General features: G+C 38.9%; 1 protein-coding gene across 1 annotated transcript in view; it reads left to right on the forward strand.

The window, feature by feature from the left end:
• DIAPH2 (diaphanous related formin 2) overlaps nt 1–16775 on the forward strand; it is an 880788-nt gene that overhangs the window by 679843 nt on the left and 184170 nt on the right. The window contains exon 31 of the mRNA XM_058441333.1: nt 9035–9130. Coding sequence (XP_058297316.1) covers nt 9035–9130 — 96 coding nt within the window. The remainder of the gene's footprint in view (nt 1–9034; nt 9131–16775) is intronic.

A 16775-nucleotide genomic window follows, 5' to 3' on the forward strand; every position in this document is an offset into this window, starting at 1 on the left:
TTGCTCTGAGATTAATTTTCTTTTTGGTGGATACCACTGTGCAAGGCCTCAACCTGGGAATGTAATGTTTTTCTGTTTTGTTTTACAAACTTTCAACTGCCACATCATGTAATTACTACACTGCCCCTAGCTCATCCTGTGGATTCTGGTAATTTCTTCTAAGCTCCTGTGTCCTCTTTTCTGTCTTGAAAGTTTTCTTCTTTTGAATAAGAGCATCTGCCTTCATTATTTTCCATAGAACTTTATACTTTCTATTTATGTCCTCTTCTAATCTCTTTGGAATATCTTGATTTCCTTAAACACTTTCTGGCTGTAAATAACTTCATCGACTATTATCTTAGTTACCATCTGTTGATTTTCCAAGTCACCATTAACTCCATTCTTCACTCACTTCCAATTAAACCACAAACTAACAAAATCCTCTTGTCGGCTAAAGGCTTTCTAGGTGCTTGTGGACTGAAATATAAGTTGATGACTATTGACACAGTTCTTTGCCAAATGGTTTGATTTCTCTTATTTCTGATTCATTTATGGTTTTACTATTACTCTTACTGATAGATATTAAAGTCTTGCAGAACAATGTGTTATTTTCACCATATTGTGGTAACCTTTTACTTAGTCTTTATTATCTCCTATTGGTTCATGTTAAATTCTAAGAGTTATTTGTCAGCTGTGGGCCTTCATGTTTGTTAGATCTCAGAGAAGGGATTTTTATTTTGCTCTTCTTTAATAAATAAGCAGTCTTCAATTTTGTGTTATCTACAAATCTGTATATCTTGCAGCACGTTCTTAATCTGGACCGTGATAGATACTGTGAAAAAGATTGAATCTAGCACTGGTTTTTCTTGCACGCCACTTGTCATCGCCTTCTTATGCTGTCAACTTCCATTTACTACTGCTGATGACCTTGCTTACAAAACAATTTTACATTTCTATTTATTCTTTTACAAATAATGACCAAATTGACCATCTGACTTTACCTAGAGTTCTATGCAGAATAATATTTGTCACTGCAAATTAAATTGTATTTGTCATATAATTGATTTCTCTCCCAGTCTGGTCCATTTTGCATGCTACTGTGAGTCTGATCTTAAATGCCACCTTTGTCACATCACTGTCCTGTTGAAGATCAATCAGTGGGCTTTTAGAGTCCACTGAAGCACATTCAAGTTTCTTAAAATGATATCCAAGCTCCTTTAGAACTTTGCTCTGATCTTACCTATCCAACTGTAACTCCTGTATCTTTCAACTCTATTTCTCTCCTCATGCTTTATCATGGATACCATCCATATTTTATTTCAGGTGGCTATGCTGATTCAAAGTGGCCTCAACTCTTTTTACCCCCTTAAAATTATGTGATATACATAGACAAAACTAATATATGATGATAGATATTCAGACATATGTTTCCTCTGAGTGGGCAAAAGAGAATTTTCTAGAGAGATGGAAATGTTCAATATCATGATTGTGGTGGTAGTTACATGGATCTATGCATTTTTCAAGACTCTTCAAACTGTACAATTAGTATCTTTCCATTTCAACATTTGTAAATTTACACACACACACACACACACACACACAGAGTGCACATGTATGTGCACTAGGAGTTCAGATATTTAGATTTTATTATCTGTGAACCAGTATGATCTGGTTTTTTTTTTAAATCTGTTTTTGTGTCTTTTACATGAAATTATAATAAAGTGCTCTAGAAATGTAATGTTTTCAGAGGCTTAAGTCCCATTTCTTCCATGAAATCTTCCCCAACTCCTCAAGCCCACAGAAAGCATAGTTTTATTTTTAAAAATGATTTCATATGTGTAAGTATTATCTCACATGGAAGGGTCCTACTTTCAGTAAGAAGCCTTTTGCTTCTATGGGATCATTTAACAGTGATTGGTTCATAGCAACTTTTTTCAACTTTGAGCAGCTCAACTTTTGCAGAAAGCTTTAATTATACAATCTAGAATTCAAGGAGGCTATAACAGTGAATTAAAACCATTATGCCTGGGTTGTTTTTTAGGAAATGATTTTTATAGTATTGGCTTTACTTTAGTAATTTTCAAGGTGTGATAAACTGGAATACAGTCTTAGGGAATGAGAGAGTCCAGGGCACTTAGTGCTTAAGTTCCTAGAGGAGTAAGGGGTATTCTAATTAATAATGTTTGATAGAAAGGAAGGAGAGCACAGAGTAGTTTCAAAAACTATGAAGGGTCAGAGATTTTGCCCTACTTGCATGCCAACAAGTTAGCCTGCTGCAGTTTCAGCGATGCTGGCAGAACACACAAGACTCTTGGGTCAGAGACACATAACTCTTGTTATTCATGACACAGCAAGTAATATGAGCTTCACGTTAACATTGTTTTCCTTTGCCCTCCAACCCCCAGAGTTGGAAAGCAAACCTAGACCAGGGTTGGGGAGGCAAACCTAGGTGGATGCTGCACTCACGGTGGGTTTGTGTCATTGCTGAAGAATCCCATGCTTAGGGAACCCAAATCTTTTATAATGGACTGAACACAAACCTGCCTGACATTTTTCCTAGAGGGAGATATAACCTGTCTGCAAAGCAAATGAACCTGTCGTCTTCTCTAGAGGAAGACACTGTATCTTCCAAGGTTGTTTTCTGTAAAAACATCCTTGAAAAGATAGTACAGAAAAAGGCCATCAGTGCCTCTGTTCACAAAATGTGCAGAAATGTGAGAAACCCATAGAGAATTGTCTGTAAGTAAGTATGTGCTAGCCAATAGGGAATAGGCTTGCACAAAGGTATAGCAGAGGTAATTAATTTACCTAGTGCTAATTGTAATCTGTATCATCTCCAAACCCTTTTGTGAAAATTAAGACAACACAACACAAGTAAATGCTGATACTGAAAATTAAGCAGCAGACATTCGGCATGTACTAAATGACAAATACTATGGGAAACATGAAAAAGAAGGTACAACCCATGCCTTTTATTTGATATGATGATATGTAGCTCATGCAAAGCCCACAGACTGCATGCAGCCCACCTAAGTCCTTAGTAATATCTGTGACTTTCAGGATGATTAGAAAGTTGCTTCTAAAGTGTTACCTTTCAGATATGCCCATATGTTATTATTTTAGTGGCTAAAAGCATTACAAAAATTTCCCTTGATACTCTTTCACTCAGTTAAATAGGTATTGTACGTTGTAAAAAACACATTTTTTGCACGTGTTCAATAAAGTTTTTGTCTTTTTTAATGAAATAAACACATAAACATTTTTTTTCTTGAGGTTGAACTCATAGACCAAAAAAACCTACTCACTACTAATTACACCTAAGTAAGAATTAATGGTTCTGTGAACTTGGAAATTCTAAGTGAACTGTCAACCTCAAATTAAATCATATACAAAATTTCACTGAAATGCATTCAAAATGAAGAGTAACTTCTTTCAAAGGATCATGTTGACTTCCATTTTGTTTTAGGAAGACTAACTGAAATATAATCAATCCCATGATTATATTCATAAAACCTTGATTCAGTAAGGTTAGACGTTTTATGAAAAATACTCAGCTTCTTTGAAAGTTATCGTGGAGCAAAAGAAAAAGTAATGGGGGACTGAAGCCTACATTTCTTTCCTTTAATACATCAGTGATATTTACAAAGATTTTCTTTTTAGCAGAACTCTTTAGCATGTACGTTCTCAGAAGGGACAATATTACCCCAAAAGGGATGAGTACTGGTTCTTGGGAATGTGGGTGGAAAAACATCTTGGATATTGCAATGGTTTCTAGCCTTCCAAAGGACCGTGGTACATAAACAGATGTAGAAGATATCTGTGGCATTAAGTGTTAACAATAGGGAGCATTAGAAAAAATATCTAAAAAGACTCCCAGTGGGAGGAAGACAATAATGAAAAAAGGTTGAGAGACACTGCTCTAGCATAATATTTCGACAAGTATAGTGAGGTGGCAACTACTAAATTAAGCAAAGGTATTTATTTTTAATCCTACTTGACTTTATTTGTTTTGAGACAACGTCTCACTCTGTCACCCAGGCTGGAGTGCAGTGGCATGCTCGTGGCTCACTGCAACCCCAACCTCCCAGGCTCAAGTGACCCTTCTGCCCCAGCCTCCTGAGTAGCTGAGACTAATGTGTAGTGTAGCACATTCCACCACACCCAGCTATTTTTTTTTTTTTTTTTTTTTTGTATTTTTTGTAAAGATGGGGTTTCACCATGTTGTCCAGGCCGGTCTCAAACTCCTGAGCTCAAGTGATCCTCCCACCTTGGCCTGCCAAAGTACTGGGATTACAGGCATGAGCCACCGCACCCAGCCTCCTCTCAACTTTTTGTCATATTTGTTTTTCCATCTTTTTATCTAATTACAATATAATAACATTAAAGAATTTTAATAAAACAATATCTATAATGTTATACATTTTTATGTTTGCATATTATTTAGGTAAATCATAAATACATTTTTTCAGTAATTTACATATATTTACTTTTCTACATAGTCTTTATAATTATCATTTTTGTAAGGATACATAAAATTTCACTTGTGCTGTTGTTCTCACGTTCTTGTACTTATATATCTCTAAAAATTCCTTCCCTGTCTTCTTTGCAATTCTGCTTCTCCTGACTGTCTGTTAAAAGTTGGGTTTCTCTGATTCTGGGGAGGGGATTAGGAAGACATTAGTCAAAAGACACAAAATTTCAGTTGGACAAGAGGAATAAGCTCAAGAGATCTATTGTACATCATGGTAACAGTAGTTAATAACAATATATTGTGTATTCAAAAATTGCTCAGAGATTTTAAGTGTTCTGACTACCAAAAAATGGTGACATATGTTAAACAGCTTGATTTAGTCATTCCACAATGTTTATATATATTAAAACATCATGGCGAGGTGCGGTGGCTCATGCCTGTAATCCTACCACCTTGGGAGGCCGAGGTTGGCTGATCACTTGAGGTCAGGAGTTTGAGACCAGCCTGGCCAACATGGTAAAACCTCGTTTCTACTAAAAATACAAAAAAAAAATTAGCCGCACATGGTGGCGCACACTTGTAATCCCAGCTACTTGGGAGGCTGAGGCAGGAGAATCGCTTGAACTTGGGAGGTGGAGGCTGCAGTGAGCCTCGATCACACCATTGCACTCCAACCTTGGCAACAGAGGGAGACTCTGTCTAAAAAAAAAAAAAAAAAAAAAATCATATACTGGGTGTGTGTGTGTATGTATATGTGTGTGTCTGTGTGTGTATAATTTTTACTTGTCAATTAAAAATTCTTAAATATTTTTTTAAAAGTTGAGGTTCTCTGGAATTGCATCTTCTATTCTCTCCTTCTTCTAATATACTTTTTCAGGGTAGGTAATCTCATCCACCATCCAATGACACCCAAATCTTTATCTCCAGCCCAGAGTTCACTCTTGCATTTCAGACCCACATTTCCAACTTCTTTTTCATTATTTCTACTTATATATTTCTTAGATGTATCAAATAGATCACATTTTCTCATACTTGTTTATCCCTGGTCATCTAAACTCCTCTCCTTAATCTCACCCTCCTTCTCTTGCCTGCTAAGTCCTATTGACTGTATTAATGCCTTCAAAATATCCATCCTCTCCATTCACTTTGCTCACTATTTAGTTTAGGATATGTGTTATTTAGACAATTACGCTATGCACCTAAAAATTTCCCTGCCGTTTTTTTTTGTTTGTTTGTTTTTGAGATGGAGTCTCGCTCTGTCACCCAGGCTGGATGGAGTGCAGTGGCGTGATCTCGGCTCACCACAACTTCCACTTCCCAGGTTCAAGCGATTCTCCTGTCTCAGCCTCCCGAGTAGCTGGGATTACAGGCGCCTGCCACCACACCTGGCTAATTTTTTCTATTTTTAGTAGAATTGGGGTTTCACCATGTTGGTCAGGCTGGTCTTGAACTCCTGACCTCAAGTGATCCTCCCACCTTGGCCTCCCAAAGTGCTGGGATTACAGGTGTGAGCCACTGTACCCGGCCAAAATTTCCCTGCCTTTTGTCTCACCATCCTCTGAGTCATTCTCCGCAATGCTGTCTAACAAGTCTTTCTAAAGAGTAAATCTGATCAGGTTACTTCCTTTTGTTTGTAGTTGATATGCCAGTACAGTAACCACCATCTGCATGTACAGTAACCACCATCTGCATGTGGCTATTGAGTGCCTGAAATGTAGTTAATCTGAATTGACGTGTGCAGAAGTAAATATGTACTAGATTTCTAAGAGTTAGTCTGATAAGAAGAATGTAAAATACATCATTTTGAAAATACATTTGGTTGAATGTTTACTTAATGTATTAAAAATCAATTTGGCCAGGCGCAGTAGCTCACGCCTGAAATCCCAGTACTTTGGGAGGCCGAGGCAGGCGGATCACTTGAGGTCAGGAGTTCGAGACCAGCCTAGCCAACATGGTGAAACCCCAACTCTACTAAAAATACAAAAATTAGCCGGGCATGGTGGCAGGCGCCTGTAATCCTAGCTACCTGGGAGGCTGAGGCAGGAGAGTTGCTTGAACCCAGTAGGCGGAGGTTGTAGTGTGCGGAGATTGCACCACTGCACTCCAGCCTGTTCAACAGAACAAGACTCTGGCTCAAAAGTAAAAAAAATCAATTTTACCTTTTTTTATTTTTTAATATTACTACTGGAATATTTAGCATTATTTATGTGGTTCACATTTATGGCCTGCATTTTATACCTAGTGAATACTGTCAGCTTATCGAATAGTGTTCAAGCCCCATATCATAGAATTTTCATCTTTCATCATCTGGGCACTAATTCCTAGTTCATTTCAACTTCTGCCAGCTATTGAGCAAAGAGTACTGGGCTTGGTATTAGACTGATCTGAGTTCATCCCTGGGCCTCTCCACCACAGTTGAAATACATATAGTACTTATCTCAGTATGTTGTGAGGATTAAAATATCTAACAACTGTAAAGTGTCAACTGCATATAATTTAATTCTCCCAGGTACATTCTAGCCATACCGAACTACCTTCAGGTCTTCTTTTTTTTTCTATTGAAAAGAGCAGGTGATACTTCAGATGTGTCTGTGACCTTAATGAATGTTGTTTTGTTTGTTTTGTTTTTGTTTTTGTTTTTGTAGATGGAATCTCACTCTGTTGCCCAGGCTGGAGTGCAGTGGTACAATCTCGGCTCACTGTAACCTCTGCCTCCCGGGTTCAAGTTCAAGCGATTCTCCTGCCTCAACCTCCCGAGTAGCTGGGACTACAAGTGCCCACCACCACGCCTGGCTAATTTTTATATTTTTGGTAGAGTCTGGGTTTCACCATGTTGGTCAGGCTGGTCTTGAACTCCTGACCTCAAGTTAGCCACCCGCCTCAGCCTCCCAAAGTGCTAGGATTACAGGCATGAGCCACCACGCCTGGCCTCTTAATGAATGTTACAACTACACAATCCCCTTTCCATGTTTACTCAATGGGCTCTACTTCATTTTTCCTGTTTTCACCAAATATTAGACCTGAGAACCTCAGTGTTTCTATTCATTTTTTTTTCATTCAATACCCCATCCTAGAGAGTTTATTTTAAAAGAATAAATTATTATAATATTGAAGAAGTTTCAAATCAAATGCAGAACATAATCAAAAAATATTTTAGCTTGCTCTTGTCCCATAAGAAAATGTATTTTTGGCTGGGCGCAGTGGCTCACGCCTGTGATCCCAGTACTTTGGGAGGCCGAGGTGGGTGGATCACCTGAAGTCAGGAGTTCGCGACCAGCCTGACCAACAGAGAGAAACCCGTCTCTACTAAAAATACAAAAACTAGCCAGGTGTGGTGGTGCACGCCTGTAATCCCAGCTACTCAGGATGCTGAGACAGGAGAATCGCTTGAACCCCAGAGGCAGAGGTTGTGGTGAGCCGAGATCCCGCCATTGCACTCCAGCTTGGGCAACAAGAGCAAAACTCTGTCTCAAAAAAAAAAAAAAAATGTATTTTCATTTGTGATCTCATACCCCATGGTTAATTTTTTAAACAAAGTAGGATTTAGATTTAACTTTGGAATAGCATTGGAAACAATGTCCTTTCCCTCTTCCCTCCTTCTTCTCTTAACCCTCTTGCCTGCAAATTGTCATCTACCTCAGACTCACACATTTAGCTACCCTTAAGGTAGCCACCTATTTAGGGTCCTTTTCATCAGTTAGGCCAGTTAGGAAGAGCAGGCTGAGCTCACTGGGGATTATGCACAGTGTAATAGAGACTTTCTGGCCACTGACACCTTGAGACAAACACTCTAACAAATCTTTAAAGTGTTTTTCATGGCTAGAGTTGTCAAAGATAGGAGTAGGGTAAAATGTTTTAAATGCTGTTTCTGTTAGGAATTTCCATGAACATCTTCTGAGCATCCCACTCATGGCTCCTTAATAGTTCTTTCCCCTAGGAAAAGTTTAGACACACAGCAGCATTCTAAAAAGGAAGTGGGACTCTGGCTGATGTCTCTAAAAGTTAAAATGTGGCCTTTCAGATAATGTGGTCAGCTTTTCTTTATACAGTGTCAGCATCTCAAAATGGTAAAGGATATGGATTAGGTAAGAATTGAATGCAAATGTGTTTTGCAAATAGTGTTTTCTAAGATAATCGCAGATGATGGTTGAATGCCGAAAGTATTAATACAATCAGTATTTAACCTTGTGTAACTCCGCTTCATCAAATCACGCCCTGCACATTGATTGCATTAAGCCGGGTCAGTGGTTTCTTGCTTAGGAATATCTTATAAGAATCTTAACAGGAAGGCAGCAGTAGCTGATCAGCTACTGTTTATTTGCATACTGAGCGTGTCATCAATAATACAAAAGACAAGGTCTTTAAGTTGAAAGAACAGTGGGATTGGCATGAATTTTGCTTAATGGTGCATAATAAGCAAAGTAGTCTGTGGTGCCAGAAACTGACAGGATCCATTATGTTAAAACAGATATATGTCTTTAATTTAGGGATATTATGTAAATCTGACAGGAGTTTTTCCCTTTATTTTCCTGTAGTTTAACTTTAATTGCTCCAAGATTAATTCTGATTTCTCCCTTTCTCCAGAGGGTGATGAGACTGGTGTGATGGATAATCTTCTAGAAGCCCTACAATCAGGTGCAGCATTCAGAGACCGTCGAAAGCGGATTCCAAGGAATCCAGGTAAAACACATTCCACCTCACATAGTATTGTAAAATATGAATGTTCAGAGCAAAGTAGCAACACCAAAAAAAAAAAAAAAAGGAAAAATAAAAATACTTCCTCATGAAGATTTTTTTTAACAGTTGATCTCAGCTCATGTGTGAAATCTCAGCAGGCATCTACATGATTGCAAGTTTCAACTTGGTAAATGTATCTTCAAATAACTAGACTTTACAACAAAAATCGGAAACAAGGACTCCCACTGTGTTTAATATTAAATATTTTAATTGTTATTTTATGAGCATGTGGTTTAGGTGGAAAGTAATTTAAAACCATAAATGTAATTAAATCATTAAAAGTAATTGGCCCTAGGGACATCCCATTAGCTATTCACAGGTAAGGAAACTGAGACAGTGCTTGTTTCTAGAGACCATTTTGGTTTTGCAGTGCAGTCTGTTCTCTGTGATCCATGTTAGTAAAGGGAGGAGAGGCACAGATAGTCCAAGATCCCCTCAAATCCCAAAGTTTTTGTTTTTATATTTGATTAGTAACAGTTAAAGCCACACTATGAAAATAGATCTCAGGGGAAGAAAAATCATAAAAGAAGTAAAACAACCTCCCTCACCCAAGCGAACTAGAAAGTTGTCCACTTTCTCTGTTCATACCCTATGGTAGAAGTAAATAATGTAATAGCTCCTCTAAGGATAATCCAAGTAGGCTGAACTGTCTACCTCCTCTCAGTAAGGTTTTCTATTTGTAGTTCATATCTTTCTTGAAGTAGAGAAAGAAATTAGGTATGTTGATTTTAAGACTCCTCTTCATGGGCTGTAAAGCTATATGGAGAAGTAAATGAAAAATGGAAAATTAATAGTCAACATGTAAACTCTACTTCATTTAGATTAATAAGATTTGCCTTAAATAGCCTGCAATTCCAAAAATATTCTCTATTTGGACTGGAAGTTACCATGTGTCATTTAATGGAAATTAGTAGCTCTCAAAACCATTGTACTGCAACAAATGAATGAGAGAAATGGGGCCCAGAACATAGTTGTCCAGGAAAGCTTTTGGCAGTGATGACCTTGATGGCAGAAGGCAATATAAGTTATATTCATCTTTTTCACATTTTGAATCCTGATGGATATTGGGTAACATTCTGCCTCTGCTATTTATGGATGGTCCCTGAGAGATTAGCCTAAAGATAAGATTTGATTGAGAGGAAACAAGTGTTTTGATTGGAGTATAAGACTACTTTTATGTGTATGAATGCATCGTAGATGGCCTACAAAAAGGGTGGAAGGCTGGAGGAAAAAAAGAATGGAAATCTGTATTTATAAGTTCATATTCATTTTGAAGGTAATGCTGCATGGCAGAATACTAGGAGCACTACTCATCTATAACTATGAGGCAGCCATTCCACTTATCTGCAGCCTTTGTCTGTAAATGAGAATGTTCTACCATGCCATCAGAAGCCCCTATCACCTCTTAAGGAAAATAAAAACCTTTGCTGCTCTTTCTTAAACTATCAGAGCAATAGTAGTCAGTGAAAGGTGAACTGAAATAATTTTTGTATCAATTCAGTTCTCTGTTAAGCAGCTGATAAGTGAAAACATGTTATTCTGGGCCATAAAAGAACTGCCATAATTTTTCTAGGCTGTTTATTTTAAAAATGCACATTTGCTAAAGCCCTTGTCTGATTAGTCTCACACCTCATACTGATTCTAGAAAAACTGTACTTGGAGAGAGAGATCATTCCATGGGGTTTCTGTGAGTTTGGTACTCAAGGGAATATAGTGTTGTCAACTGTGAAACACCAAGAATATATTCACAAACTGCATAATTTTGTAGTACTGATTCCAAGTAATCTAAATTGGGATTTCCTTTGGTTTGTAGCTGGAGTGCCTCCATGAACACAGAGGGTTAAAAATATCACTTGATTTAGCTGTGGCAGTCATTCCAAGTGGCAGCAGCCAAAGCAAATGTCCAGAGGTAAAACGAAACTCGAATTCAGACAGTGGCAGTGGTTGGGAAGCACCTTGGTCATCAGTAGAAGAGCTGGAAGTGAGGGAGTGGGGACAGAAGGCACAGAGTTTACAAGTCTGCCAAAAAACTCTGTCTGCCTCTTTCTGGAAGAAGCAGAACCGGGGACTTTTACAGATTTCCTCCTTGCCTCAGCCCTTCCTAGCTAGATCATCTTTTCCTGCTAGTCCCCTGTTATTTTTACTTTCTTAGGCACCTGATTTGTTTCCTTTCCAAGATCCCATTGACTTGGTATTCTTATACTTTCCCTGTTCAACGTTGACATCCTTGATCTTTTCCAACAACCTCCACTTCAGCATGATGAGATAAAAGCAGAAAAGCCTAATTATAACGAAGGCTATTTTCCCCCAAGTAAAGTAAAAGAAAAGGAAAATCCAAAAAACTCTAAAATCAGAGTCAACCACAATCAACAAAGATGTACTTACTACTCTGCTTGCCATTTTCATTACCATCGCTTATAGATGGGAATTACTGTTATGTAAAATACGGAGCTCTACCATTGTGTTTCTAATTGTAATCTTCTTATTTATTTTTTATTTATTATTATTTTTTTGAGACGGAGTCTTGCCCTGTTGCCCAGACTGGAGTACAGTGGTGGGATCTCGGCCCACTGCAACGTCCACCTCCTGGGTTCAAGAGATTCTCGTGCCTCAGCCTCCCCAGTATCTGGGATTACAGGCACATACCACCATGCCCAGCTAATTGTTGTATTTTTATTTTATTTTTATATTTTGAGACAGAGTCTTGCTCTGTCACCCAGGCTGCAGTACAGTGGCACGATCTTGGCTCACTGCAGCCTCTACCTCCCAGGTTCAAGTGATTCTGCTGACTCAGCCTCCCGAGTAGCTGGGACTACAGGTGCCCGCCACCGCGTCCAGCTAGTTTTTGTATTTTTAGTAGAGATGGTGTTTTGCCAGGTTGGCCAGGCTGGCCTCAAACTCCTGACCTCAGATGATCTGCCCACCTCGGCCTCCCAAAGTGCTGGGATTACAGGCGTGAGCCACCATGCCCGGCCAAATTGTATTTTTAGTAGAGATGGTGTTTCGCCCTATTGCCCAGGCTGGCCTCAAACTCCTGACCTCAGGTGATCTACCCACCTGGGCCTCCCAAATTGCTGGGAGTACAAGTGTGAGCCACAGTGCCCGGCCATCTAATTGTAATGCTTTTAAATTTATATGTAAACAAAATGAGGTGATAGTCTGTATTCTTCATTAAAAAATCAAAATGTTAATAAATGATGTGATTAGTTGCCTAAATTATAAATCGCCCACTCTGAGCCTGTGCCCCCTACCCAAGACCTACCATATTTAGTAACTCAGAAGGAGCTTCCAAATATTGCCTCCAGCCCATTCAGCAGAATGTGCTGTTTCAGTTAAGTACCAAAAGGCATTTCAAGGTAGACTATCATATCAGTAGTGATAATTGAAAATATTTTTTTTAAATAAAAAACAAAAAGTCTGGGCGTGGTGGCTCATGCCTATAATCCCAGCACTTTGGGAGGCCAAGGTGAGAGGATCGTTTGAGCTCAGGAGTTTGAGGACAGCCTGGGCAACATAGCAAAACCCCATCTCTACAAAAAAATACAAAAAAAAATTAGCCAAGCATGGTGGCATGTGCCTGTAGTCCCAGCTGCTCAGGTGGCTGAGGTGGGAGGATTGCTTGAGCACGGTAGGCAGATGTTGCAATGAGTAGAGATCATACCACTGCACTCCAGCCTGGATGACAGAGCCAGACCCTGACTCAAAAAAAGAAAAAAGAAAATATTAACTGGTGTATCACAGTCCCCAGATAGTCGAAATGTACACAGGTGATAAATAACGACTCCGGTTGTACTGGTGCATACTAGCTGAATATTAACCCAGATCACAAGCTTTGCTGATGTCAAAATCAGAGATTAGGAAATGAGCCCCTAAATATTCATTTATTGTACATCTGCTGTGTAAAAGGTACTATGCTATACATGGTGAGGGAAGATGTAGAAATAATTAAGATAAGATTTCCTTAGTTATAAGACCCTGTGTATTATAGGAACAATAAAAAGCACAGAAAGACTACAGAATAAGGCAGAAGATAATAAGTATCATACAAGAGGTGTTAATAACATATTGTGTGACTTCAGAGGATGGGACTTGCATGCATTATCAGATATATCGGAAAAATAATAATGGAGGAAAAGACTGAAGGATGAGTAGGGATTCCAACAGTGAGAGCTGGAGTTGGGGATAGTGGGCATTTTAGTCAAAAGAAATGTCATTAAGAAAAACAGAGGCAAGAAAGTTCAAAGCATTTTTCAACAATGGCAAACAGTACAGTAAGAAAATGGGATATATATAGTATAGAAGTATAGGGGTAATTCTGGAAAATTAGGTTGGCTCCATATCATGGCGTGCTTGAATGAGAGACTAAGGTGTTAACTTACAATTCTTTAAGCAATGGGGATTTATTGAAGGTTTTTAAGCAGTGGAGGAACACAATCAAAGTTACGCATTAGGATATTTAATCTAAAGGAGTATAAGTAATCAATTAGGAGTGTATTGTCATATTCTTATTTGGAGATAATTTAGAGTGAGAGAAGTAGTCAAGAGGCAAAGATAACCCTATGGCTTTGAGTATGACTGGCTTAAGAAGACAGCTGGGTTACTAAACTTTTTTTTTTTTTTTTTGAGAAGGAGTCTCGCTCCGTCGCCAGGCTGAAGTGCAGTGGTGCGATCTCCGCTCACTGCAACCTCCTCCTCCCAGGTTCAAGCAATTTTCGTGCCTCAGCCTCCTGAGTAGCTGGGATTACAGGCACGCGCCACCACACCCAGCTAATTTTTTTTAAATTTTTAGTGGAGACGAGGTTTCATCATATTGGCCAGGATGGTCTCGATCTCCTGACCTCATGATCCGCCTGCCTTGTTCTCCCAAAGTGCTGGGACTACAGGTGTGAGCTACTGCACCCAGCCGTAAGGTTACTAAACTATTAAGATCAAGAAAAGGAGTGGTGATAGTAGAAGAAGGTAAATTCAGTTTTGGATAAGTTAAACTGAAAGTGATAGCAGAACATTGAGGTCAAGATGTCCAGAAGGTTCTTGGAAATATAGTTACAGATTTCATGACAAAATGAATTCTTGAGTGTTCTGGATATAGTGTGGATAGGGGAAGGGATTGTTATAGGGATTTTTAAGAGAAAAGAAAACCAAAGACAGAGGCTTGAAAACGCCTTCACTAAGGGGCTAAAAGAAGATAGACAAGGAGCAATTGGGCAGGTAGGAGGAGAATCCAGACATTATTGTCCTAGAAACAAAGGAAGAGGGAAGTACTAAGAAGGGAGGAGAGGTGAACATTTTTGACAATGAGATATGCTCTGGTGGAATAAAAAAGGGTAAAAAACCAATGATTTGTTATTTGGGAGCTTTCTAATGACTTTTTGAAGAGCATCCTTTCAATATTGTGATGAAACTGGGAAGAGAATACAGAGCTATGCAGAGTAGATGGTGAGGCTATAGGGAAAGATCATATTCATTCAACAGTTGAGCAATCTTATTGAATGCCTCCTCGGTGCATTATACTGAGTTAGGTACTGAGGATACAAAATCAAACGGGAGCCTAGAGGAGCTCACATACTGTTTGGGAAAACACAAATATAAACCACGTGATCAATTTACAATGCGGTCTTCTATATGCTGTAATAGAGATAGGAACAGTAAGCCTGTGCAGCACAGGAGTTAGAGTAACCACTCCCAAACCCCCACCTCTCTCCTTTGTGTCTGTATAATATGGGCTATTCTTTCTAGCAGTTTGCTGGGTGAAAGGTACATCTCATTTTTCCTTAACAACCTAGTATGGATTTATCTTCTGTGAATTTTGCTAAATCTTTCTTGATCCTGTGTTGTTACAGCCTTTGTTACCACATAAGATAATAAGTTGCATACGTTTACCATCTACTTTGTAAAGAATTGCCCTGACTGTGTAATTGTAAGATCAAAGATAAGCTTTGGAGGAAAAAGAAGCACATAGAGAGACACCTTGCAGGAGTGAAAACGACTCTTTTTTTTTTCTTTTTTTCTTTTTTCTTTTTTCTAAGATGGAGTCTCACTCTGTTGCCCAGGCTGGAGTGCGGTGGCGCGATCTCGGCTCACTGCAAGCTCTGCCTCCCGGGTTCGTGCCATTCTCCTGCCTCAGCCTCCCAAGTAGCTGGGACTACAGGGCCTGCCACCATGCCCTGCTAATTTTTGTATTTTTAGTAGAGGCGGGGTTTCACCGTGTTAGCCAGGATGGTCTCAATCTCCTGACCTTGTGATCTGCCCTCCTTGGCCTCCGAAAGTGCTGGGATTACAGGCATGAGCCACCGCGCCCGGCCAGAAAACCACTCTTAAAATACAAATACACAACTCCACATCTGTTTTATTGCCAAATAGCTATAGATACTTAGAGCTTGCTTCTCTTTCTTCAACCAACCCGACTTTTTTCTTCTTTGCCCACTGTAAGTAAATATAAATGGGCTTCTCAGCAATAGGTGGATATCTAACTTAGCATTTTGGCTATGACTGGATTTTGAAATATAGTTCTAGACATTAAACACACAAGAGAAACATTATGAAGAAATGAAACCAGGAAACAATAAATGTATTTTGGTTTTAGAACCACACAGGGCAACCAAGAAAACTAAATTTCAAAAATCAGGAGCAACTCAGGAGACACATGATCCTAGTTTTATGTATCAGCAAAATTACAGTATAAATGAGAAAGTATAATTTACCATTTGAGAACAGATAGCGGACAAGAAACAATGTTATACAACAGAGAAAAAGAAACCTCCGTATGTATTAGGGAAGAATAATTTCACAGCAAAACAAAACCCACATTTCCCCAGGCCTCTACTGCCTCATGTAAACAAGAAAACTCAAATTTTGCTGGCTCTTGTCTCTACATACACATTCAGGACCTCATCTGCTATAAGGGCTCTATGAAGCATTTCTGGGAGTTATCAGGGGGCATTTCACAGAAACAAGCACACACCACCATTCCTCCACCTCTGCTATAATACCATGCATTTCCACGCTTGCTGTCTTCTGTAGCAGCAGGGACCCGTGCCTTCACAACGCCAGAGTTTGACAGTTGTCATTGACAAAGTAGGGGGGAAATGCCTCTCTCTTTTCCTTTAGTGCGGCACTCCACCTCTGTACCAAGTAGTACTGCTTATGCCTCAGACTATTACAGATAATTTTAGAGAAAGAGCTTTCAATTTTAAATGACACCCTCCCCCACCCACCATCACAGAGGATTTGTCCCAAGATGGCAAGAGCCAAAGATAAGCTCATAACAGATCCCATGTAATACTCAGCATCATCTTGATGACCAAGGTCTGTTGTGGTTTTGTGCTTGTTTTGTTTTATTATTACTAGGTCTTGCTGGTCATTCATTCCAAGCTGTTTACTTCTTTCTCCCTGAAGATAAGTTCTTCTTCATGAACTTTCTCAGTCTCTGTTTTATAAATGTCAGAATCTTATACTAGCACACTAAGCCCCATTTAGTCTATAATACATTCATTATATTGTAATATACAATTAAAATCTGGTTTTAGAAAGTAATGCAGGGAAATAAATAAAAGCATGACATTCATCCAAGTAATACTTACTGATCAAA

This window comes from Hylobates moloch, unplaced genomic scaffold, assembly GCF_009828535.3.
Source record: "Hylobates moloch isolate HMO894 unplaced genomic scaffold, HMol_V3 SCAFFOLD_7, whole genome shotgun sequence".
In the NCBI taxonomy this organism is placed as follows: domain Eukaryota; kingdom Metazoa; phylum Chordata; class Mammalia; order Primates; family Hylobatidae; genus Hylobates; species Hylobates moloch.